The sequence below is a fragment of the Hyperolius riggenbachi genome, chromosome 3 (assembly GCF_040937935.1).
Source record: "Hyperolius riggenbachi isolate aHypRig1 chromosome 3, aHypRig1.pri, whole genome shotgun sequence".
NCBI lineage: Eukaryota > Metazoa > Chordata > Amphibia > Anura > Hyperoliidae > Hyperolius > Hyperolius riggenbachi.
The window spans coordinates 148,925,182-148,951,429 of NC_090648.1; the positions used below are offsets into that span (position 1 = coordinate 148,925,182).

A 26,248-nucleotide genomic window follows, 5' to 3' on the forward strand; every position below is an offset into this window, starting at 1 on the left:
TTTTTATAAGTCGAAAGCTCACTGTTTATCCATCTCTAAGTTAGCCAATAAATGGTATCATCCTGATCCAAAACTTCTTGCTTTTCCTTCTCCTAAAAATGACTTTTTAGGTCATTCCACAGTTTTATTTTATGTGTAGATCTACTTTTTAAGTTTTAACTGTTTTCTTGTTTTTGCTCAATGACACATTCATTGAAGCATGCCAGAGCTAAAATGTATGGACTCTTGACCCTTTTTATCTCTTTCCTGTTCTCAGGAGCCATTTTCTGCTAGGAAAGTGTTTTATAGTTGGAATTTCTTATCAGTGAGGGTCACACTGCAGCCACTTCCAGTCTCAGTCAGGACTGAGTCAGCCACTTACATACCTGATATTTAACTCCTCCAGGCAGATAAAGAAAAAAAAGGACACAGCACAGTTATTTGTGTGCTAAGCACTGTACATACACATGTCTATTTCATCATATCACATGTCACTTCGGGTATCCTTTAAAGCAACCCTGCAACGTTTAAAAATAAAAAAAAGTTAGATACTCTCCTCAGTAGAGGATGCTCTAGAGGCTTCTCTGATCCTTCTATAGCCCTCCGCTGCTCGCCGAACTCTTCTTCTTTGCAGCCACGCTTCTGTCCGTGTATGAGTGCAGCCGCACTGTACAGGTGCAGTGACATCCTGCACAGAAGCATGGAGCTGCTCATGCATAGAGGAAGAAGCCATGCGCAAAGGGTACTGCGGAGGCATAAGCCATCAATGCTTCTGTGCAGTGCGGCCATGCTCGTACACGGATGGGAGCATGACTGCGCAAACATATTCAACACTTCCTTGTCAGATATGTTCAGAGGGAAATTTGCCTTTTTTGCCGCATTATAAAACCCACGATTTTCAGCATTGAAGGTAAATTTCTGCGCCCTCAGGCCCCTGATAGCGGCTGCCCCCTGGTGCCCAAATGTCCCTTGTTTGCTGCTAATCATTGCTTTTATAATAATGCCAGATACTAGAATGCTCCAGGAAAAGCTGCTTATCTGCTGATCTACTCACACGTGTTACAGTTGATCACAGGTGGAACCCAGGTATCTTGATGTACACATCTTGATGTGTACACATAAGTGTTATTTTCAGGAGGGGAGTGGGTGATTCTTCACACAGCTCAGTGATTGTTTATTTATATATTTTATGTGTTTTTTTTTCTGATTTGCTAGTATTATATCTTAAGCCTCATCTACACGCGTAGATGAGGCTGCGATCCGGCGGCTCGATTAGCCGCCGGATCGCCTCTTCCGCGTACCCGCATGTGCCTGCCGCGTCCCCGCTCGCCGTGCGTGCGCCGCATACGATTCCCCGCATACGATTCCCCGCTCGTCCCCGCTTATCTTCCACTCGATTCCCTGCCATTGTCCCCTCGCGGGGAGCGAGCAGGGAATCGGCGGTGCGGAGATCCGTCCTGTCGGATCTTATCAATCGAGCCGCTTCAGCGGCTCGATTGATAAGGAGCATCGCGGCCGCATCTACGCGTGTAGATGCGGCTTTACACTTGCCTTTTATAAGTTGCACTGAGTAAATACAGCTAAAGAAATACAGTACTATGTGTGTGCGTAGCTTCATTTAACTAGTTGCCGACCGGCTAACGTTAATGGGCGTGGCCGCGGCGGCAGCCCCAGGACCGCCTAATGCCAATTGTTTTGCAGGAGATTGCGCGCAGCCTGTGTGTGCATCTCTCGCTCGGGGGGTGTAGCTCCGCCCCTCTTCAGTCTCTGAGCGGCAATCGCCGCTCGGAAGACTGTTAGATGGCGAAACCGCCGTCTAAACACATAGTACAGCTCTGCGATCAGCAGCAGCGGTGTACTGGGGACAGCCGTGTGACACTGGGGGACAAGAGAGCGATCGGCTCTCATAGGCTGAAGCCTATGACAGCCGATCGCGTGATTGGCTGGCTGCTGGGAGGGAGGGAGGGTAATAAGAAAAAAAAATTTACATTTTGTTAAAAAAAAACACAGACATACAGTGGTGTGAAAAACTATTTGCCCCCTTCCTGATTTCTTATTCTTTTGCAAGTTTGTCACACTTAAATGTTTCTGCTCATCAAAAACCATTAACTATTAGTCAAAGATAACATAATTGAACACAAAATGCAGTTTTAAATGATGGTTTTTAATATTTAATGAGGAAAAAAACTGCAAATCTACATGGCCATGTGTGAAAAAGTGATTGCCCCCCCTTGTTAAAAAATAACTTAACTGTGGTTTATCACACCTGAGTTCAATTTCTGTAGTGACCCCCATGCCTGATTGCTGCCACACCTGTTTCAATCAAGAAATCACTTAAGTAGGAGCTGACACAGAGAAGTAGACCAAAAGCACCTCAAAAGCTAGACATCATGCCAAGATCCAACGAAATTCAGGAACAAATGAGAACAAAAGTACTGTAATTGAGATCTATCAGTCTGGTAAAGGTTATAAAGCCATTTCTAAAGGGTTGGGACTCCAGCGAACCACAGTGAGAGCCATTATCCACAAATGGCAAAAACATGGAACAGTGATGAACCTTCCCAGGAGTGGCCGGCCGATCAATATTACCCCAAGAGCGCAGAGAAAACTCATCCAAGAGGCCACAAAAGACCCCAGGACAACATCTAAAGAACTGCAGGCCTCACTTGCCTCAATTAAGGTCAATGTTCACGACTCCACCATAAGAAAGAGACTGGGCAAAAACGGCCTGCATGGCAGATATCCAAGGCGCAAACCACTTTTAAGCAAAAAGAACATTAAGGGCCTGTTTCCACTACACGCAGATTCTGCATGCAGAAAACTGACTCCAATAAATGCCTATGGGAAATCTGCATCAGAAAAATCCCGTTTAGTGGAAACAGGCCCATAGACATTCATTGGAGTCAGTTTTCTGCATGCAGAATCTGCATGTAGTGGAAACAGGCCCTAAGGCTCGTCTCAATTTTGCTAAAAAACATCTCACTGATTGCCAAGACTTTTGGGAAAATACCTTGTGGACCGACGAGACAAAAGTTGAACTTTTTGGAAGGTGCGTGTCCCGTTACATCTGGCATAGAAGTAACACAGCATTTCAGCAAAAGAACATCATACCAAGAGTAAAATATGGTGGTGGTAGTGTGATGGTCTGGGGTTGTTTTGCTGCTTCAGGACCTGGAAGGCTTGCTGTGAATGATGGAACCATGAATTCTACTGTCTACCAAAAAATCCTGAAGGAGAATGTCCGGCCATCTGTTCGTCAACTCAAGCTGAAGCGTTCTTGGGTGCTGCAGCAGGACAATGACCCAAAACAAACCAGCAAATCCACCTCTGAATGGCTGAAGAAAAACAAAATGAAGACTTTGGAGTGGCCTAGTCAAAGTCCTGACCTGAATCCTATTGAGATGTTGTGGCATGACCTTAAAAAGGTGGTTCATGCTAGAAAACCCTCAAATAAAGCTGAATTACAACAATTCTGCAAAGATGAGTGGGCCAAAATTCCTCCAGAGAGCTGTAAAAGACTTGTTGCAAGTTATCGCAAACGCATGATTGTAGTTATTGCAGTTATTGCTGCTAAGGGTGGCCCAACTACTTATTAGGTTCAGGGGGCAATTTCTTTTTCACACAGGGCCATGTAGGTTTTGAGTTTTTTTGTTTTTTTTGTGTTCAATTATGTTATCTTTGACTAATAGTTAACGTTTTTTGATGAGCAGAAACATTTAAGTGTGACAAACATGCAAAAGAATAAGAAATCAGGAAGGGGGCAAATAGTTTTTCACACCACTGTAAATATTTATTAAAAAAAACAAACACCTGGCGATGAGACCCCACCAACAGAGAGCTCTGTTGTTGGGGGGAAAGGGGTGATGGGAATCACTAGTGTGCTGTGTTGTGCAGCCCTGCAGCTTGGCCTTAAAGCTGCAGTGGCCATTTTAGTTAAAATTTGCCTGGTCTTTAGGTTGGTTTACCACTGTGGTCCTCAAGTGGTTAAGGCTGCCGCTGCAAAGCAACAAAATGTGAATATTTTAAGGGAGGGAGGGGCTCTTTTTATAACCACTGTATATAATGTTGTTGTGTATTATAAATCCCTTCAACATATTTATAAAGAGGGCTATCAGTGGATCCCCAGCAAGATAGCATTATTTTTGCAGTTAAAGTTGCAGATTATGTTATTTGCTACCTGTATAAAACGATCACCAACGATCCAATTTCTAGCAAAAAATTGTTCGAGCAATCAGATAATTCAGAAGAAAAATCGTTCACTACACCATCAATGAACCAATCTTTCTATCACAACCAACAAGAAAATACTAATTTTGGTTTGACGAAAATCCAATCCGATGACTATTTTTATAATCGTTCTTAATCGATTGTGCCTTTCAACTGAGATAATTTACAACCAATCCGGTCAGAATTTCTGATCGATCGAATGATTTTTCGCTTGAAATTGGACCGTTAGTGGCCACCTTTAGCCTGTTCATTAAAAAAAAACCACTCTGTTTTTGTTTCCTGCTTGTGCTACAGTGCTCCTCCACTTGTGGGAAAGGTCTGCAGTCTCGTGTGGTACAGTGTATGCACAAAGTGACTGGTCGCCATGGAAACGAATGTTCGTACCTGTCCAAGCCAGTGGCCTATAAGCAATGTCACCAGGAAGCTTGCAATGAAAAGGTGAATGCCAACACTATCACATCTCCAAGACTTGGTAAGGACAATAGAAGCTTGTCATTTCAGGTGTGTGTGTGTGCGTGCGTGCGTGCGTGCGTGCGTGTGTGTGTGTGTTTTGGAGCTACATTAATCAGCGGCAGGCACAGTATGTGGCCATACTACAAACTAGTGCCAACACATAATTACATCCTGGTACATATGGGATTTATGAGGTACATGCTTTTTTTATGTTAATTTTAAATAAGCCAAGCTTTAAAAGGTGACTGCAATGGAAAAATACATGCAAGAATAAGCGAGGAAGAATGGAAGAAACTTGTATGAACAGATAAGCCAAAGTTTGAAATTTTTGAAATAATAGGGGTTGCCCACCCACCCTTGCCCACCCACCCTCCTGCCATCAGGTGCACTCCTCAGAAGTGTATGCACAGTGCATGGCTCCATTTTTCAGCCTGGCAGTGAGTGTGTCTATATCCCTGGTGTGAATTCGGGATTATTTAACCAGTGCTCAGTGCTGTTTGTTCACACAGCTCCACAGTGTCGATCATACTGTTCCTGGCTCTCAGCTCTCCTGAGCTGCTCCAGGTACTTTGCTCATCTTCCATTCAAGGCTGAAACCTGTTCCACTAGTCAGTCAGCCCTGCTACCCTGTCTGCTAGTCTTTAACCTGTCCCTATCCTGCCTGCTGGAGAGTCCAGCTTACAACCCGGACCTGTTCTCCCTGTCCATCAGGACCCTAGTTTTGCTTCAGTCACCTTGGCTTGTTGGTCAGCCCTGTCACCCTGTCTAGCTAGTCAGTCTATCCTTACTTTCTATCCTTGTCCCTCTCCACACTGCAGGCTTGGCCATCCTGTTCTTCTCATCAGTTGTGGGGTTAACAATGGGGATTGCGACCTGGTGGCTACTTGCAACAAAATAGCCTTCTAGGACAAGTGGCCATCCACCCGTTCTTGAACACTCTGTTGAAGACCAGTGGCCACTTAAATTAAACACACCAAGCATTTTCCATCAGTCCTGCGATCAACAGCATCCCTGACGGCATCCTTGTGAAATGCGCCATACATGTGTTGCTATAGGCAACCAATCATGTTTGCTCATCTGTTCTGCAAAACTAAAAATAAATGTAGCTGTAATTGCTCTACAGTACATAGTTTCAAATAGACTTTCTTTTCTTTTTTTTTTGCAGCTGCATTGACATATAAATGCACAGGGGACCAGTGGACAGTGTACTGCAGAGTTATACGGGAAAAGAACCTTTGCCAGGACATGAGGTGGTACCAGCGCTGCTGTCAGACCTGCAGGGACTTCTATGCCACCAAGCTGCAGCCACAGAGCTAACCTCATAGCACTGACTGGAGCACTGCAATTAGCACAGTGCTGCCACCATCACACACGACTTGAACACACTGGTGCTGTCTCTTCAATGCAGAAGGACCAAGATAACCGGTGCTAAAACCAAAGAACAAATGTTAAATTTCCTGTATCCCGCTGTGCTTGTTGTCATGCTTCAACGGTTTCCTTGTTCATCACACTTGGAATGAATGAACATACATTCTCAGGCCAATCAAGCAGACTGGAGGAAGCTTTAATCTGTATTGGTTCCTGGTAAAGGTGGGACATGGGCACAAAGTGACATTGATTACATGGGTGCTACTGGCAAACGAGACCTCCTGTGATGCAGTCGTCATGTCAACATGCAGAGCAGTATTGTCAGACATGAAGAACTGCCCAATGACAAGATTCAAGGTGCTTTATAAGTGTTACACATGTGCACATTTTCTATGACGGCCTGTCACTGTTTACAGGTGAAAACTGTTTTTTTATATATATATATATCGCAAGAAACAATTTAAAAAAATTCTTGCACCATTCTTTTTTTATGCGAATCAGCATCTCAGAAATAAGGTTTAATAGTACAAGTCAGACATTATTTTATCCTAATAAGTCTGTCCTGGAAAATCACATCGCTACAGTGTGAATGTGGGGGTCACAAGGACTTCCAATTCTTCATTTATGCTGTCCTCCAGCTTGGTGTATTAAATGCCCATCCAGATGTGGAAGAGGAGGTGCCTGCAGACTCGCTTACCACCAGAGGGAGCTCTTTTATACCTCTGTCTGTGGGGCAAGAGCATATAATGTGGGCAGTATGAAGAGAGCTCACAACTGTGGGCAGGTTTGGTGCTGTTCAGTACTCTGCATTTACCTCTTAGTTCCTGGAGTTTACACTGGCGTGTATGTGGCGTGTGTGTCGTGGTTCGCTCCTCTGAACATGTCCTATCACTAGCATAGTACACATGGATGAAGCCGGTGCTTTTTGTTGTTTTCCATTATGTTTCAAACTACACACTAACTTGTAAAGTACAGATGTTGAGGTCTGCTTATAAAAGGGGTAAATGTTAGACTGGCCTAACAGTCACTTGATTCACCATACCACTGAAATAACCGCCCTATTTAAAAAGCCTTTTCTTCATCATTACTCACAGCAATAGTTTCACCCCATATATTAAAATAAACTTGGCCAACATTAATAAGAAAAACAAAGTGCTCTGTACTGCAGGTGTGGAGTCTTGTGTAATAATCACAACCAAAAATCTGGACAGTAGAGGGATAATGGGGCACAAAGTTCTCTTGTTTATATGGCAAAGAAATCACTCTGTACATGTTAATCAAAGCCATCTGAGGTGCTAGTAATACTGCTGTGTGCACTGTAAGAAGCATTATAAGCAATATCTTCTGGTGGAGATTGGAATTGGCAGTGTGGTGTCCATGTACATAGAGATTTGAACAGTTTTGGCTGAAACAGGTGTCCAAACAGGAAGACCCTTGACCGATGCTATTGATGTTCCCATGGCCTCCTGCTCCCCCTTTCCTTCACAGTAGAAAAGAAACGTACAGAGATTGTTCCTAAACTATAACCCAAAATGATCAGGAATGATCCTTTTTAAGCAGCAGAGATCAATGATGTGTAAGTAGTTGTAATTCCAAATATGGCAACAGCGACCATCTGCAGTATGCACAGTGCAGTACAGCTACAGATTGCCTTGTGCATCCATGCAGTGTTCTCACGGTGAAGGCTAGCTAAGTATACTGTATATTTAACCACATCACTTTCAGACAGCTTGAATGATGCTGTTGATCAGGTTAGTGTAACTTTATAGTGTGTTCCGTCTGAAATACATTGATAAGCTGGAAAACATGCACTGAAACACTTGTTTAGGCAACATCATTTCTGCCTTGTTTATGAATATGTGACAAATACTCTTTTACTTGATTTAAAGTCAATCTGTTGCAGACCTAGGCAATAGGAAGCAAACTTACCATGAAAAAAAACAGACTGCCCAAATCTTCCTAAAGAAAACTGTATGCCAAATGCAAGGATGCAGAGACCTAGAGGGCTGACATAATATGCAAATTTCAACCTTTCACTTTAAAGCATACCTGAAATGATATGCAACATAATGAGATAAACGTGCGTTTATTTACCTTATAACATGCCTGTGTCCAGTTGATTTTTTTCGTTTTCATTTAAAGAGTCATTTGATCATTGTTATCTGTATGCAAATGACGCAGTCGAACAGGGTTAAGTTGAATGCAGCTCTCTTGAAGAGTAAACTGAAACACACGATTGATTACAAAAGAGAGCTGGAATGTTTAAATGTTTTTGATGGCAGCTGAATGAACCAGATTGTACGTCACACTGAAATGGCTGGTGTGCTAACTGCAGATATCAATTTTAACCTCTTAAATTATTAATGGGAATATATGCTATTGCTATTAAACATATAAGTTATTATCTTTTAGCAAAAATTAATTTTGCTTTAAGGTTTACTGTATATGAGTCATAGTAAACCCTACCCCATTAGCCTCCTAAAAGTGTCTCTATTGGTAATTTAGTGGTAGATGGCATATTTGACTGAAAAGGAAATGTGGGCTTTCTTAATTTCTGGAATCTCTGAAACTTCAGACTGTTTTGACATGCGGTTTTCATTGGCAGTTAATTCTGGTTATTTTTTAATTATATGCTCTGTTTCTGTTTGTCTTGGATTTATCTTAAGCACTTGTAATTGTATTGTAGTCTTTTGTGGTGTTGTGTTTTTTATGAGTATTACTGCATCTAACTAAAATTGGAGTCTCTATACTATGATCCGTTCACAGAACAGTATTTTATTGTCAATCTTAGCTGGGCATATTATTCTATTAGTTTTCTCTTGACAAGTGGAAAAACTTCCATTGCTCTCTGTAGTCAAACCCTCTGTGGTCCTCAGACCCTCTTCTAGAAGCTGACCCTGTTATCAGCTGCCCTGTGCATATCTTGTGTAAATTACTGTTTTCTTACAGCAACTTCAGTCTTTCTCTTGTTTTTATTTTATATATATGTTACGGCCAGAACCCGAAGTGTGGCCACTTCGCATTCTGACCAGCCACTTCGGGTTCTGGCCGGCCAATGTGCGAAGTGGCCGCAGCGTAGCGGGCAATGTTAGAAATGTAATGATTACACTAAGCTCAATGTATTTTACGGCTGTCTCGCTTCGGCCAAATGTATTACAACTTGGTTCATTTATTTAAATATAGCTGGCGGCAATGTAATAGATGAAGCCGCCGGCTTTCGCACTGCCTCCTCCTCCCCCCGATCCCCCCGCCTCTCTCCTCTCCCTGCTTCCTATACAATACGGAACAGCCGGGGCCATGCGTGTCCCGGAGAGTCGTTCATCGCGGCAGGGTAGCAGAGCGGGGAGGATGCAGACATTGCTTCTGCCAGCACCCGCTCTGCAGGAACGAATGGCAGGATTCCCTGCCGCGACGAACTACTCGGGGACATGCATGTCCCCGGCTGCTCCGTATTGTATAGAAGGCAGGGAGAGGAGAGAGGCGGGGGGGATCGGGGGGAGGAGGAGAGGAGGCAGTGCGAAAGCCGGCGGCTTCATCAATTACATTGCCGCCGGCTATATTTAATTAAATTAACCAAGTTGTAATACATTTGGCCGCAGCGAGACAGCCGTAAAATACATTGAGCTTAGTGTAATCATTACATTTCTAACATTGGCTGCTGCTCTGAGGCCACTTCGCACATTGGCCGGCCAGAACCCGAAGTGGCTGGTCAGAATGCAAAATGGCCACACTTCAGGTTCTGGCCGTAACATATACATCATGCACACTTTTAGGACCCATTCACCACACCTATACTCTTGCATATGTGTGGCCAATATGTATTTAGATTAAAATGCACTTATATGTGGGGAAATGCTATTTTAAAGTGTTAGAGTCTGTGGTTAAATTGTCTTAAAATGGAGCATCGATCAATATGGTAGTATTCAGTTTGTCCCTGTTTTTAGAGCCAAGCATTTTACTCTTAGTTCCACTAAGAAGCTCACTGCTGGCTAAAATATGTCCTCATTGTGTGCTGAAGTGCTGAGAATCATCTGCACAGATGTACAAAAAAGTGCAAACGGACAATTTACAGATAGGCAGAGGGAACACCCTATAATAAAATCCCACCTTACAACTAGTGAGCATTTCAGAAGCACCTTTTTAATTGGTCAAAATATGCTGTAGCTAGTTCACTATCAGTATAGGTCATGAGCAGGGGTGTCAAACTCAAATACAAAGTGGGACGAAATTGAACACTGGGACCTAGTCGCGGGCCAACCTCAATGTCTACTGGCCACCTTCCTCCCTCAAGTTCCCAGGTGTCTAAGGGCCCTCCTCCAACCCCTATGCAGTTCCCTGGTGTCTAGTGGCTCTCCTTCCTCCCCTATACAGTTCCCTGGTGTCTAGTGCCTCCCCTCCCTCCTCTATACAATTCCCTGGTGTTTAGTACTTTCCCCCTACCTCCCCCATATAGCTTCCCTGGTGTTCTAGGGCTTTACCCCCAATATAGATTCCCTGGTTGCCTTGAGTGGGCCAACCATGATGCAAAGTGGGGAAACCACTTGAGGGCCAAATTTAATGGCTCTGAGGGCCAGATTTGGCCTGCGGGCCGGAGTTTGAAATGTATGGTCTAGAGCAAAGGTGTCGAAGTCCAGACCCCGAGGGCCATATATAGGCCAGTGTTTAGGATGAACAGAGAAATGGAGAAATATATTCTACTTGATGAACCACACTTTTCATGATTCAGTAACATCAGTTAATAATTGCTGTGTCAAAAATGTGTGAGGACCTCGGCCCTCGAAGACGAGTTCTACATTCCTGGTCATATGACATGTACATGTGACATGCTGTGATCTTACAGCATGTGTACAGTCTGCATTTCTCTACATTTATTTTCCTCTCCCACTATTTAAGACAAAATATTTGGTACCCTAAATAAATAATACTTGTCCTCGTGGCAGCCAGTAAATATCTGTGAAGTGGGTGCATCCCTTTGACCATGATTTTTGAAAAAGGACAAAGCCAGCAAATGGTTTTCATGCAGATGGACAGAGGACACTTATACAGCAAACTGAGCTTCAGGACACTTACACAGCAAACTGAGCTTCAACATTTCCAGACAGGATGAAAATGATTTGTGTTGACTATTTCTTTGACTGAAGATGTACTTAAAATGGGGTAAAAATCTAAACTACTAGTTTATATTTCATAATTATTATTTAGTATTTATATAGCGCCAACATCAGCGCTGTACAGAATATATTGTCTTGTCACTTAATTGTCCCTCAGAGGGGCTCACAATCTAATCCCTACTAAAGCCATATGTCTATGTATGTATGTATGTATAATTTAGTGTAAGTATCGTAGTCTCGGGCCAATTTTTAGAGGGGAACCAATTAACTTATCTGTATTTTTGGGGGGCTGTGAACAAAAACTGGAGTGCTCGGAGGAAACCCACGCAGACACAGGGAGAACATACAAACTCTGAGCAGATAGTGCCCCACTGGGAATTGAAAAGGAGCTTCATTACTGCAAGGCGAGAGTGCTAACCACTACACCACCGTGCTGCCCATAAATTGCATATTTGATCAAGGCTCCATTTTAAAGTGTTTTAAGTACACTTATGATAAGTATAAATTCACTAATGCTTGAAATTAACATACATGTGAATTAGGCACATAGCAACAAATGTGATAAACTGCATGCAAGCCCATGGGTGTGAACATGCTCCTGATTTTACTAAAACCACAACAGTGTTGGCTACCTGTATATGTTTAAAGGCAGTCCAACATGTAAAGCACAGTCTAACCATCATCAGTCTCCCAAATGAACAATTACCATATGTGTCTTCTTTTGGTGGAATACTATAGGAACTGATGAGGGGAAGTCTGACAATTCAATAGATGTGTAGTAAGTTAGATCAGACTAGAATCATGCAAATTAAACTAAGTTTGTTATCTGTATGCTGAGATCAATGCTTGGCATGTTTGAGTACTGCTGAATACTTGTAGGTAGCTATATAATAATTTTCCTGGGGTGTACATTGTGGAAGAAAAAGGTCTAATATTGACCAAATGGCAAGAATGAAGATTAAGAATGTCTAATGTAGATAGGTACCTCAAAGTGAACTTGACCTAAAATAAGTTCAGTGCTCTGATGCCCAGTAGCGTAGCTAAGGAGCTGTGGGCCCTGATGCAAGTTTTACATTGGGGCCCCCCAAGCACTCTATACATACGGTAACAATTGATACGGCGCACCAAAACCTGCCAAGTACAGCCACAGTGTCAGAGGTGCAAGAAGGGGGTGGGGAGCAGTTTGTTAATGGTTACCACTATTCAAAGTATCTATAGAAGTGATTATTATGAGCACAGGAACAATAGAGAGCTAATACTGTGGTTGAGCGGGGGCCCCTGTGGCCCAAGGGCCCCGATGCGGTCGCTACCTCTGCACCCCCTATTGCTACACCCCTGCTGATGCCATCACACATTCAGCACCTGGAGAGGTGTACTGTGTAACTTATGTCCTTTTCAGCTCCTGATAACACACCAACAATGAAAGGAATACAAAGGTTGTGACTGGACTGGGGATCCTGGACCAGAGGCGTCCTATTAAGGCCCCGCCTCAAACTGCTGTATTAGCTCTTCATTAGCGTTGCCAGTTGCCTGAAGCCTCCAACTGTCATATGCAAATCATGGCACATTAAGTTTTATGTTTTTCGTGTCATACTGGGGGCAGGACTGCTTTGCACATTATCTGCCTTTCAGCTAAGAAATCAAGGGTGTGAGAGCAGATTATTGGGAGCAAGGAGTGAATTATTGGGAGCAAGGAGTGAACCAAAGGTGGATGACGTTAGTTATGTAATAGATGTGTAGGTGGGTCAGTGTGCCTTTCAGAATTTTGTTCAGGTTGACTTTAAAACAGAGTAATATTGAAAATAGATTTAATGATTTTGCTGCATTATATAAGTAAATGCATACTAATGCTCTAAAAAGCATAACTGTCCCTGACAATACAAGGCTGTAGACTCCTAGAGGCCAATCACTGCATCAGTACCGGGTCATTAATATGTTGGCGCTTTATAAATCAATAATAATAATAATAATAATCTCTGTTAAGCCTTGTTCACATAATAAATAGCGATTGCTGACATCAGCATTTTGCAAAATTAAACCGTGAAACTTTTTTGCCGCCTCCCAACGCTTACCTGCGTGTTAGGTTTGTCTTTACATCGCTTTTCAAAGCGCTTTTGCAGAACGATTTGTTAGTCAGTCGGGAAGTAAACTCTTTGACCCGGAAAAGAATAAATACAATGTATTTATTCATGAAAGCGCTGGGGAAATCGCTATACAAAGCGCTTTTTCAAGCGCTTTGCAATTTCCCTATACCTTCCATTGAGGTAAACCGCCCTGAAAATGGTACAGGCAGCGCTTTGGTTAACGGAATCGAACCGCTCATATGTGAACACTCTCATAGGGAATCATTGCAAAAGCGCTTTTAGGGTGATTTTAAAAATCGTTGGCGCTTAAAAAAACGCCCTTAGTGTGAACAAGCCCTTAGTGCAGAGAAATAAGATCAAGAAAGACATGGGCCTCAATTCGCTAAGCTTTATCGAACACTTTATCGAACATTTGATAATTTACCTCATGAGTAAAATCTAATTTTGAATTCACTAAGGTGCTGTAGATTTATCAAATGTTTTATTGATAAAATGTTCAATAAATCTATAACACCTTAGTGAATTCAAAATTAGATTTTACTCATGAGGTAAATTATCAAACATTCGATAAAGTGTTTGATAAAGCTTAGTGAATTGAGGCCCATTGTGATTTGTAAATCTGTGCATTATTAGGCCGCCCAAGTGGCTCATCAGAGGCCACATGACCACTGCCATGTCACATGACCTGATGTGGGAAGGAGCCAGGAGGCCTCTCTTCTCTAGTAAAGCACATTTTTAGAGCACAAGTATGCCTTTACTTTTATAACACAGCTATTAACATGCCTGTGATGTAAGTATAGATTCATTTTAACCCACTTATGATCTTAAGAAATCAATGCTTTATTTGTGTATACAATGTAATTGCTTCAAAAGGTGCTTAAAAATGAGGTGCTGTATTTTATTTTGTGATCCACGATGTATATAAAGACTGTATCTTGCGTGGACTATTCAACTGTCGCGATTTGTTTTTATTCCTCTGTTTTGTTTTTTGTTTTGTTTTTTTACATTTTATGTGAAACATTGAAATACCAAAATATATACCTGCATCAGATGTAAGGGAGATCTAAGATACATATAAATACCACTATAACATAGTACATACATTGTAGATATTATATATGTCACATTTTTGTTTATGAACATAGAGGCATAGCTTTTATAAAAAAAAAAAAAAAAAAAAAGAATATAATTTTTATTATCACCTATAGCTCTTACAATGCACTCGACACTGTACAAAGCACTTTCAGATACAGTGGGTAAGTCTATGTTGTAGAGGCTTGAATTAGACTGTTATTTTGTTAAACAGGTTTATGAAAACAGATTATTAGAGGTCAGATGAATGTGTATGTCCATTACTTGTTTTACACTTTGGGTTTTTATTGAAAAAGAGGCTGAGATCAATAATATACAGTAATTCAGCAACCATGCCCATTCAGGAACTGACTTGTGTAGTTGATGGACTGTAATAATTCATCAACTGACCTCATACTACTCAACACTACTAATCTTTGTTTCTTTACCTATAAACCTCTGATGGCTCTATGGTGCATTTTCTTTCACTATGTTGTAATTTGCTGACATCTAGTGGTCAGATGTATAATTACTGATTCAAAAGCTTAAAGTGATGTAAGCATTGATATTTACTTGGGGCTTCCTCTAGCCCCATGTCCTCCCGGATGGCTCTGTTGTTCTGCAATCGCTGGTAATATGGTCCAATCGGGCTGCACTGAACATGCGTGCCTATCGCGAGGAGTGTACTGCGCAGATGTAAAACGCTCCTGGTCAGGCCGTGCATGTGCAGTGCGGCCAAACTGGACCATATTACTGGCAAAAATTGCAGAATAATGGAGGCGCTAGGGAGCCCATAGAGTACATGGGGCTGGAGGAAGCCCCACTTAAGTATAAATGCTGGAAGTTCTTACCTCAGGTTTTCGTTAACTAAGTTAAAGCTGACCTGAAATATGTGTGCATATTTACATTTGATTCAGGGAATATTGGCCATTAATATCAGATAATTTCTGCCTTCTGCATCCTTTTCTAGAGCCAGACATAATGGCCCCTATTGAATTCAGTTTTCTCGTAGTTGATATCTTTACAAGTTTTCAATAAAATGCCTCTTAAGCTTCCAGTAAGAAAAATAGAACATACTCAAAATAATTTTGACAGTACTTTTTCACCTACGTTTGTTTTTTAAAGTTATTTTAATCAGATGATGAAAAATTATCTCCAAGGAGAAAACTTATGAGAAAAAGTGAATTGAATAAGGGCTCTTTATTGTGCTTCATAGATATAGATGGATCCACAAATTCTCTCAGTTACCTGTAACTAGAATGTATGAAAACCAACAGTATATGAAATACAGCATTTTCCATCTTCAGCTGTGAAGACACATTTATAAACCTAAAATAACAAAAATAATTGGGTTGAGTGATTTCACCAAAGCAAAAAATACCGTACAATCTCGTTATATTAAACGTTGATACAGTAAACCTCTGGATATATTATACTCAGTCCTCAAGTCCCAGCAAATACGTCTGTAAATATACAATGTATGACCAATTCTGATATAGTAAACATCTGATATAGTAAACTACTTTTCCTGGTCTCTTGGAGTTTACTATAAAGGGATTCTACTGTATGTGAAGCTTAAGCGAGTTCCTTTCTTCTCCTCCATGGTCACATGAAAGGTGGGAAGTCCCAATAAATTAGGAGTCTGTAAAAGATTTAGCCGTTTTGTATAAAAATGCTGTAACACGAGGATGCATTCAAAGGTGATGCAATGAATAGTTTTTATTTAGCAGTTACCAAGAAGCAAAGTGCCTAAACAGAAGAAAACCTTAATCAAGCCAATACTTGGTGTGCCCAACATTTGCCTGCAGAACAGCATACATTATCTTGGATGTACTTGCAGAAAGTAAGGACTCTTTCACACAGGCAGCTGACAGTGGTGAGTTCCTGCAGATTCGGGGTTGCATTTTGGCATGTGGAGTTGGGTTTATGGTCAGAATTAATGGTTTACTCAAAGCTGATAATTATAGGCAGATACTTTTATGTCATGTATTACCATCAAGAAGGTGTTAGATTAATTCTGGAGCAGGACAAGGATCTCAAACATACAGTCATATACAAAATGAAATATCTTCTGTAAAAAGAAGAATATGAAGTCCTTATAGCGATGGTAAGACCCACATATGGAGGCCTTGCTGTGATGGTATGGCCCACATAGAACTCTGATCTCAACGTCATTGAGACTACTACCCAGGATTACATGAAGAAACAAGCGAAACTGATGCAACTGGAATCCCCAGTTAGGTCAGGTCCAGTTTTGGTTTCTTTAAAAATGCATGCAAGCATATGTAGGAAAAATAATGTTTTTGAAGGCAGAAAGCAGTCACACCAAATATTGATTGGAAGGCAGAGAGTGGTTACCCCAAATATTGCGTTCATGGCAAACAGTGTCACTCCAAATATTGATTTGGAGGCAGAGGGTGGTCATGCCAAATATTGATTTGGAGGCAGAGGGTGGTCATGCCAAATATTGATTTGGAGGCAGAGGGTGGTCATGCCAAATATTGATTTGGAGGCAGAGGGTGGTCATGCCAAATATTGATTTGGAGGCAGAGGGTGGCCATGCCAAATATTGATTTGGAGGCAGAGGGTGGTCATGCCAAATATTGATTTGGAAGCATAGGCTAACGTACCAAAGGACAACTATAGCGAGAGGTATGTGGAGGCTACCATATTTATTTCCTTTTAAGCAATACCAGTTGCCTGGCTGTCCTGCTGATCCTATGTCTATAATACTTTCAGTCATAGACCCTGAACAAGCATGCAGCAAATCAGGTGTTTCTGACATTATTGTCAATCTGACAAGATTAGCTGTATGCTTGTTTCTGGTGGGATTCAGACACTACTGTATCCAAATAGATTAGCAGGACTGCCATGCAACTGTCCTTTTCTTTGTATGTGCACTTGCAGGTTGTTAACTGCTACAACTGTTAGCTGTGTTGTTCTTGAAACATCTTTTCTAAAATTAACTAAATTATAAAGTCTATGTGCTGTATAACTTTTTTGCTTGTAAGTTGAATGTACTTAAACAGAACCCGAGGTGGGTTTGAAGAATATTATCTGCATACAGAGGCTGGATCTGCCTATACAGCCAAGCCTCTGTTGCTATCCCAAACCCCCCTAAGGTCCCCCTGCACTCTGCAATCCCTCATAAATCACAGCCACACTGCTGACAAACAGCTTGTCAGAGCTGGCTGTGTTTATCTCTATAGTGTCAGTCTGCTGCTCTCCCCGCCTCCTGCAGAACTCCAGTCCCCGCCTGCATCCCTTCCCTCCCTGCTGATTGGAGGGAAGGGACGGGGGCAGGGACTGGAGCTATGCAGGAGGCGGGGGAGCAGCTGAGACTGACACTACAGATGTAAACACAGCCTCACAGCATGGCTGTGATTTATGAGGGATTGCAGAGTGCAGGGGGACCTTAGTGGGGTTTGGGATAGCAACAGAGGCTGGGCTGTACAGGCTGATCCAGCCTCTGTATGCAGATAACATTCTTTAAACACACCTCGGGTTCTCTTTAAGATCTTTCCAAATTTACTTTAAGTATAAAAACAAAACAAAAACTAGAGTAAGACAATAAAATTGAGAAAAGGGATGACTGTATATTAATGATGCAACAATGTACTAGGACAAGGTATAGAATATTAAAGAGGGGAAAGAGAAAAATGAATCCCTACTGCAACTATACCAATGAAAGTGACCGCAGCATGAAAAAGTAAATGTAGGGTTAGTGGCAGTTTTGTCTTGAACCGTGGCCATACACTATTCAACCAAAATGTTTGTCGAATTGCTACATGTGTCAGCTTGGTGAAATTAAGTCCACTTAATTAGCAGTGAAACCTAGATGTATCTATAGCTGGAACAATGATAATGATTCATCATATTGGTTGCTCTATATTACTGTATTTTCTCCTAGCTATTATATACATTAGCTTTATTCCAGGGAAAACATACAGGCATATCACTCTCTTCTGTGCAGCTGTGATGTGTCTTGCATGCCAATAGCCATAGACGGTCCAGTGTTCTTCAAGAATGTGCAAGATGTGCCCCTTTCCAATAAGGGTGGATGGTGTACAACCATGTCTGTTTTAGGGCAGCTCAGCAGGGGGGCGGAGTAATTCATCCTGCATTTAGGGACTGTTGGCATTTTTGTGCTGGTGTGATATGAGGAACACCAATTATTTGTATTACATATATAAAATGGCCCAGGCCATAGAAAAGGTCATGTCCTATACAGGAGGCAGCTAGGAATATTATTTCCACAGTGTACAACACAGATTGTTCACTTGATCAAAATCAAGATACCTCCCTTTCCATTAAACCTTTAAAGCGGACCTGAAATCATAACGTCCTCTCTGCTCTAAAAGATACACAACAGCATAATACCTTTAAACAAAGAAACAACACTTTTCTTTATTACACCTGATACAAATCCTAAAATAAATCTGCACTGTTTCTACTTCCTGATTCATGGAAGCAGAAATATTGTTAACAGCCTGTGATTTCCAGTGAGCTTATTTCCCATCTCTGCCATAGGCAGTCATGTGACACAGGGGAGAGATCAGATAGGGATTAGACAGGCTAAACTCTCTAAATACATACAGGGTACCTTTCTCTATGTTTTCCTTCTGTCCTGTGCAAGAGTTCAGGTCCACTTTAATAGTTCTGTATTTTATTCACATTTGATGACGTAGTTTGATGCAAATGTGTAATATAGAAACCCAGACCAAAACAACATGTAATATTTCTCCTGCCAGTTTATATGTCTGTAGCATGAGACACGTGAGCTTCTCTGTAGCATTTTACAATGGTGCTAAGTGATCACACTCATAACTGGTCTATTTGTTAGGAATATTCCATTGTTACTAATGGTACTGTACAGTTTACTATTGTTTGTGGTGCTATTTTTGTATTGAAAAAAAAATGATGTCAATGTTGCTTTATATATAAATATATATAAATATTATAACACGGAATATACTTTAATGTCATCTGTGTCTTTTGAATATTATTGTAATGAACCAAAGTGAATATTAAAACAGAACTCTGGTCTAAATAATGATGTGCATTGGTGTGAAGAAGCTATTTGAGTCTCTGTACATAATTGTGTATTTATTCTGTTTAGCTGCCTGGCTAAAAGAAAGCTGGCAAACTCAGCAGCTCTGTGACTCCCGGCATATGACAGATTATGTATCAGTACTGCCCTGGTCCTTTATAACAGGGGTCCCCCACCCCTGTCCATGGCCCAGTGCCGGTTCGTGGGCTGTTTTGAACCAGTCTACAGGCATGGGCTCTCTCTGTAGTTTCATTCATGCACGGCAGCACTCAGCACAGTGACACCAGGTGGGTCCATCCTCTCATTACAGCCGTCTGCTGTGCTATGCTCCGTACGGTGCTCGATGCTAACACGCATCGGAGCCGTATGATGCAGCACAGCAGACTGCTGTAAGGAGAGGGCGGTGCCACCTGGCTGCCATGCAAATCAAAATAGAAAAAGCCGGCACCATCTAGATCATCTTTTGCTCTTTTATTCGTCAAAGCATTTCCAGTAAATAATGCGACGTTTCAAGGCTGCACGCCTCTTTATCAAGCTTTAGCTGGAGGTTACAATCATAAGAAACATACACTGGCATTTATAGCAAACATGGTTGACAACAGCCAATCAATTCAAATTACTAGCCACCAATCAAAATGATCCCGCTATATCGGACCTGATGGGGAACTTACATGTGGCTGCTATGATAGGACACACAGGTTGGATCCTCCCATCTCTTCAGCCCCTCCTGGTCGCACGCTCCATGACCTCCCTGGTCCGCCCATCATCACTCCCACTCCACCCGTCCGCTCACGGCGGACCTGATGGAGAACATGAGTGACGTCGCACCAGGGGCGGCGCCGAAGCGCCGTCCCGGCGCGTCTAGGCGGATACTTGGGAGACGCAAGCGGTAAGTAGCCGCTGACGTCACCCATAGATGTTGAGGAGGCCCGGAGTGCCGACCAATCAGAGCTGTCTATACCAATGTGGCATATCTATTGCGTCCAGTAATCCGCATATGCGCATCCACTCTGATGCAACTGTAGCATCTATCACGTCTAATCATCCGCATATACGGCACATCTATCACATCTGATGATCCACATACACGCCTCCACTCGGATGCGTAATTTAACACATAGTTAATTAATAGAACAAACACACTTACGCTAGCTGCACTTAGTATTAAACTGGGGACCAGAGCTATTATAGCAAACAAACCAGGGAGGGAAGGAAAAGGAAAAACGGGGGGGGGGGGGGGAAGGGAATTGAGAGAGGGGTAGGGGAGGAAGGGAAGGAGAGGGAAAAGGGGAAAAGGGGTGGAGGAAAGAAGAAAGGGGTAGGGGGGGGAGGGGGGGAAGATAGAGAAGGAATTAAATATAATATTCAATATTGTCCATGTAAGAGCCTTCTCGATTAAGGCACACAGCTGTTGGACATAAAGTGTTTCAATAGCAAAGCTCAATAAAGCATATCAAAATACAGTAAAGACTGGGCACAATGGAGCAAAATTATAAAAAAGGCAACAGGTCAAGTTCCCTGTTTAAACCCCTGGGCTCCATTGTGTCCAGTCTTTTAATCCAGTACGCCTCCCTCCAAAGCAGTTTTTTCAATCGATCGCCCCCCTCTTCTTAATTGTGTAACCTGTTCAATGACCATAAATCTTAATTGGCTAACATGGTGACCTGACTGTACAAAGTGGTATGGTACTGCCTGATCTGTAAGTCGTTCCCTAATGGCATGTTTGTGTGATGACAGTCTCTTTTTGAGTTTCTGAGTAGTCTGTCCAATATATAATAGGCCACACGGGCACTTAAGGGCATAAACCACATAGTCTGAGTCACATGTATGCCACCCCTTTATTGAAATTCTAGTACCTTGATGAGGGTGTGTAAAAAACGAACCCTTAATTACAGAACTGCAATGGACACAGTTTAAGCAGGGATAAGTCCCCCTTCTATGTGTCTGTACTGTACCAGTATCTGAGGTCATGTCCGCATGTACTAATCGGTCCCTAAGTGTCGGTGGTTTTCTATATGATATAAGTGGGGGGTTCCTAAACTGCTCAACCTCAGGGAAGCTATCGGTCAATAGATGCCAGTGTCGTCGTATAATCCTCGCTATGTTAGAGCTATGGGTGTTGTATCTAGTAACAAAGGGGATACGGTTATGTATCCGCTGTCTGTTACTCTGTCCCCCAAATTGTCCAGTTGTCCTAGCACGTGCCTTTTGTAGGATATGTGTTGGATATCCCCTAGTTTCAAATTTGCTTTGCATCTCGTCAAGTCTCCTGGCCCGCATCCCCTCATCCTCAACTATATGGTTTATTCTCTGGAATTGACTGGTGGGAACCGAACCCCTAGTAGCCATCGGATGGAAACTCCCGTAATGGAGAAGGGAGTTCACATCCGTTGGCTTGACATAGAGGTCGGTGGTCAACCTATCCCCTCTCCGTCTAACCAATGTGTCAAGAAAGCTCACTTCCTCCACAGACGAATGAATAGTAAGTCTAATCGTTGGACATCTGCCCATCAGTTCATCGACAAAAGAAACAAGGGTCGAATGTGGCCCCGCCCACACGCAAAAAACATCATCTATATATCTATGCCACTGTTTGGCGTATTTCTGAAATAACCCATTGGTGTATACGAACATCTCCTCGTACACTCCCATAAAGATGTTTGCGTAGGACGGGGCCACATTCGACCCCATTGCCGTACCCCTGACCTGCAAATAAAAAGTATCATCAAACCTAAAATAATTAAACTGCAACACAATCCTCAACAAATCACAGATAAATTTGATCTGAGTGTCTGAAAAATCAGACGCTGTTTCCAACATGTAATGAATGGCCTCTACACCCCCATCGTGTGGGATGGAGGTGTAGAGGCTCTCCACATCCAATGTCACCAACAAGCATGAACCCTGTAGAGGTTCCATATTACGAATGATGTTCAAAAACATTTGGGTATCACGCAGATATGACTTAAGTCCCAGGACATATGGTCTCAACACCTGATCTAAATATTTAGCTACCGGGGAGAAGACTGATTCTACCCCTGCTACAATCGGCCGGCCGGGGGGGTTGGTTAATTGCTTATGAATTTTTGGACAGATATATAGTACCGGGGTAATTAGATGTTCTTGAACAAGAAATTTGGCTAATTTTTCATCTATTATCTTAGTCTGCACAGCTGCAGATATCACAGCTTCCAGGCGTTTTGGATCTCACTTAGTGGATCACCATCCAATTTAAGATAAGTCGATTCATCAGAGAGCTGTCTCATAATTTCACCCCGGTACATAGTAGTGTCCATCACTACTATCGCCCCACCCTTATCCGCTGGCTTGATTGTGATAAGTGGATTATCTGAAAGTTCCCTTAAAGCTTGTTGTTGTTCCCGAGTAATATTCCTCCGTGTGGAGAGACCCATAAGTCTCGGATTTCTGAAAAGTGTATCAACTTCAGTTTGTACCTTCTTCATAAATAAGTCAATTATCTGACATGATGGAGGCTGAAAATGACTTTTCAGCCTAAGGTTGGTATCTTGGAGTTGTAGCGTCTCCAGTTCCACATCAGAAGGAGGGGGACCTAAATCAAAAGTCCTGGGTATCGAAAAGAAATATTTAAGCTTAATAGAACGAAAGAATCTTTGTAGTTCCAAATCCACCTCTAGTGGGTCAGGGGTATTGGTAGGTGCATATGATAATCCCAAATTGAGGGCAGAGGTCTGTGCAGGAGTCGGGACACAGGACGAGATATTAACCACTATCAGGTTCTCCGATATGGCTGGCTGCGTCGTGGTCGCAGTCTGCCCCTTATTCCTTCGTCTCTTATGTCCACCCCTACGCTTCCTCCTTGGTTTGAGCCTAAATCCGAATTTTGTTCTTGTGAAGAACTTGTAGCATTATCTGATGTGTCCGGTTGGCTACCAGCTGGACGATCGCCAGGCCTACCCCCTTGTCTAGGTCTCCTGGGGGGGCGCTGTCTTGATATAGGTCTCTGCCAATTGTAGACAAATCCTGTCTTGTAATCAAGTTCATCTCGTTGGAACTTATCGCGTTTAATCACCTGTATTTGTTTCTCATAGTTCTCCAGGCTATCTGTAAGATCTATCAAAAATGCCTCATATTCTCCTGCTGGAATAAGTTGTCGAAGCTTAGACTTAAGCTCCTTACGTTGTGTATCTAGTTTTGGTAGTTCCTCATGTATTTTCTCGATGGTAAGAACCATCGAGTCAAATGATGCCTTATTCCATATGCGAGACCACTTAAGGCAAAAGTCCTTGTCTGCTGGAAACATTATTGGTGCCACATTGGATCTCATGCCTCTAGGTATCCTCTTTACTCTGTGGTATTCAGCAAGGGTCCTGGAGTGCAGCTCAAAAGTGATATGGGTCTTTGCCACTTTAAAGATCTGTTTCCTAATGGCTTTATCATCCGCCATGTTTAAAAATGCCACTTCTCTGGAAACCTGCGCCATGATTTTTGTCGTCTCTTCTGGCGTATAGGAGAAGATGAGTGATTCAATCTGTGCGTCCTCCATGTTGTAATAGGAGGTGCTGTCACAATATGCTGTAAAGTTAAAGTAAGTGATGAAGTGACTGCACCCTCCCAGATGGTACAGTACCTTATGAAGAAGGTACAAACTGAAGTTGATACACTTTTCAGAAATCCGAGACTTATGGGTCTCTCCACACGGAGGAATATTACTCGGGAACAACAACAAGCTTTAAGGGAACTTTCAGATAATCCACTTATCACAATCAAGCCAGCGGATAAGGGTGGGGCGATAGTAGTGATGGACACTACTATGTACCGGGGTGAAATTATGAGACAGCTCTCTGATGAATCGACTTATCTTAAATTGGATGGTGATCCACTAAGTGAGATCCAAAAACGCCTGGAAGCTGTGATATCTGCAGCTGTGCAGACTAAGATAATAGATGAAAAATTAGCCAAATTTCTTGTTCAAGAACATCCAATTACCCCGGTACTATATATCTGTCCAAAAATTCATAAGCAATTAACCAACCCCCCCGGCCGGCCGATTGTAGCAGGGGTAGAATCAGTCTTCTCCCCGGTAGCTAAATATTTAGATCAGGTGTTGAGACCATATGTCCTGGGACTTAAGTCATATCTGCGTGATACCCAAATGTTTTTGAACATCATTCGTAATATGGAACCTCTACAGGGTTCATGCTTGTTGGTGACATTGGATGTGGAGAGCCTCTACACCTCCATCCCACACGATGGGGGTGTAGAGGCCATTCATTACATGTTGGAAACAGCGTCTGATTTTTCAGACACTCAGATCAAATTTATCTGTGATTTGTTGAGGATTGTGTTGCAGTTTAATTATTTTAGGTTTGATGATACTTTTTATGTGCAGGTCAGGGGTACGGCAATGGGGTCGAATGTGGCCCCGTCCTACGCAAACATCTTTATGGGAGTGTACGAGGAGATGTTCGTATACACCAATGGGTTATTTCAGAAATACGCCAAACAGTGGCATAGATATATAGATGATGTTTTTTGCGTGTGGGCGGGGCCACATTCGACCCTTGTTTCTTTTGTCGATGAACTGATGGGCAGATGTCCAACGATTAGACTTACTATTCATTCGTCTGTGGAGGAAGTGAGCTTTCTTGACACATTGGTTAGACGGAGAGGGGATAGGTTGACCACCGACCTCTATGTCAAGCCAACGGATGTGAACTCCCTTCTCCATTACGGGAGTTTCCATCCGATGGCTACTAGGGGTTCGGTTCCCACCAGTCAATTCCAGAGAATAAACCATATAGTTGAGGATGAGGGGATGCGGGCCAGGAGACTTGACGAGATGCAAAGCAAATTTGAAACTAGGGGATATCCAACACATATCCTACAAAAGGCACGTGCTAGGACAACTGGACAATTTGGGGGACAGAGTAACAGACAGCGGATACATAACCGTATCCCCTTTGTTACTAGATACAACACCCATAGCTCTAACATAGCGAGGATTATACGACGACACTGGCATCTATTGACCGATAGCTTCCCTGAGGTTGAGCAGTTTAGGAACCCCCCACTTATATCATATAGAAAACCACCGACACTTAGGGACCGATTAGTACATGCGGACATGACCTCAGATACTGGTACAGTACAGACACATAGAAGGGGGACTTATCCCTGCTTAAACTGTGTCCATTGCAGTTCTGTAATTAAGGGTTCGTTTTTTACACACCCTCATCAAGGTACTAGAATTTCAATAAAGGGGTGGCATACATGTGACTCAGACTATGTGGTTTATGCCCTTAAGTGCCCGTGTGGCCTATTATATATTGGACAGACTACTCAGAAACTCAAAAAGAGACTGTCATCACACAAACATGCCATTAGGGAACGACTTACAGATCAGGCAGTACCATACCACTTTGTACAGTCAGGTCACCATGTTAGCCAATTAAGATTTATGGTCATTGAACAGGTTACACAATTAAGAAGAGGGGGCGATCGATTGAAAAAACTGCTTTGGAGGGAGGCGTACTGGATTAAAAGACTGGACACAATGGAGCCCAGGGGTTTAAACAGGGAACTTGACCTGTTGCCTTTTTTATAATTTTGCTCCATTGTGCCCAGTCTTTACTGTATTTTGATATGCTTTATTGAGCTTTGCTATTGAAACACTTTATGTCCAACAGCTGTGTGCCTTAATCGAGAAGGCTCTTACATGGACAATATTGAATATTATATTTAATTCCTTCTCTATCTTCCCCCCCCCCTCCCCCCCTACCCCTTTCTTCTTTCCTCCACCCCTTTTCCCCTTTTCCCTCTCCTTCCCTTCCTCCCCTACCCCTCTCTCAATTCCCTTCCCCCCCCGTTTTTCCTTTTCCCTTCCCTCCCTGGTTTGTTTGCTATAATAGCTCTGGTCCCCAGTT

General features: G+C 42.5%; 1 protein-coding gene across 1 annotated transcript in view; it reads left to right on the plus strand.

Annotated features, from left to right (window-relative positions):
* The window catches only part of ADAMTS17 (ADAM metallopeptidase with thrombospondin type 1 motif 17), a 349,550-nt gene extending 343,134 nt beyond the window's left edge, over positions 1 to 6,416 (plus strand). The window contains exons 23-24 of the mRNA XM_068273566.1: positions 4,501 to 4,678; positions 5,825 to 6,416. Coding sequence (XP_068129667.1) covers positions 4,501 to 4,678; positions 5,825 to 5,976 — 330 coding nt within the window. The 3' untranslated portion in view covers positions 5,977 to 6,416. The remainder of the gene's footprint in view (positions 1 to 4,500; positions 4,679 to 5,824) is intronic.
* Positions 6,417 to 26,248: the final 19,832 nt, after the last annotated feature.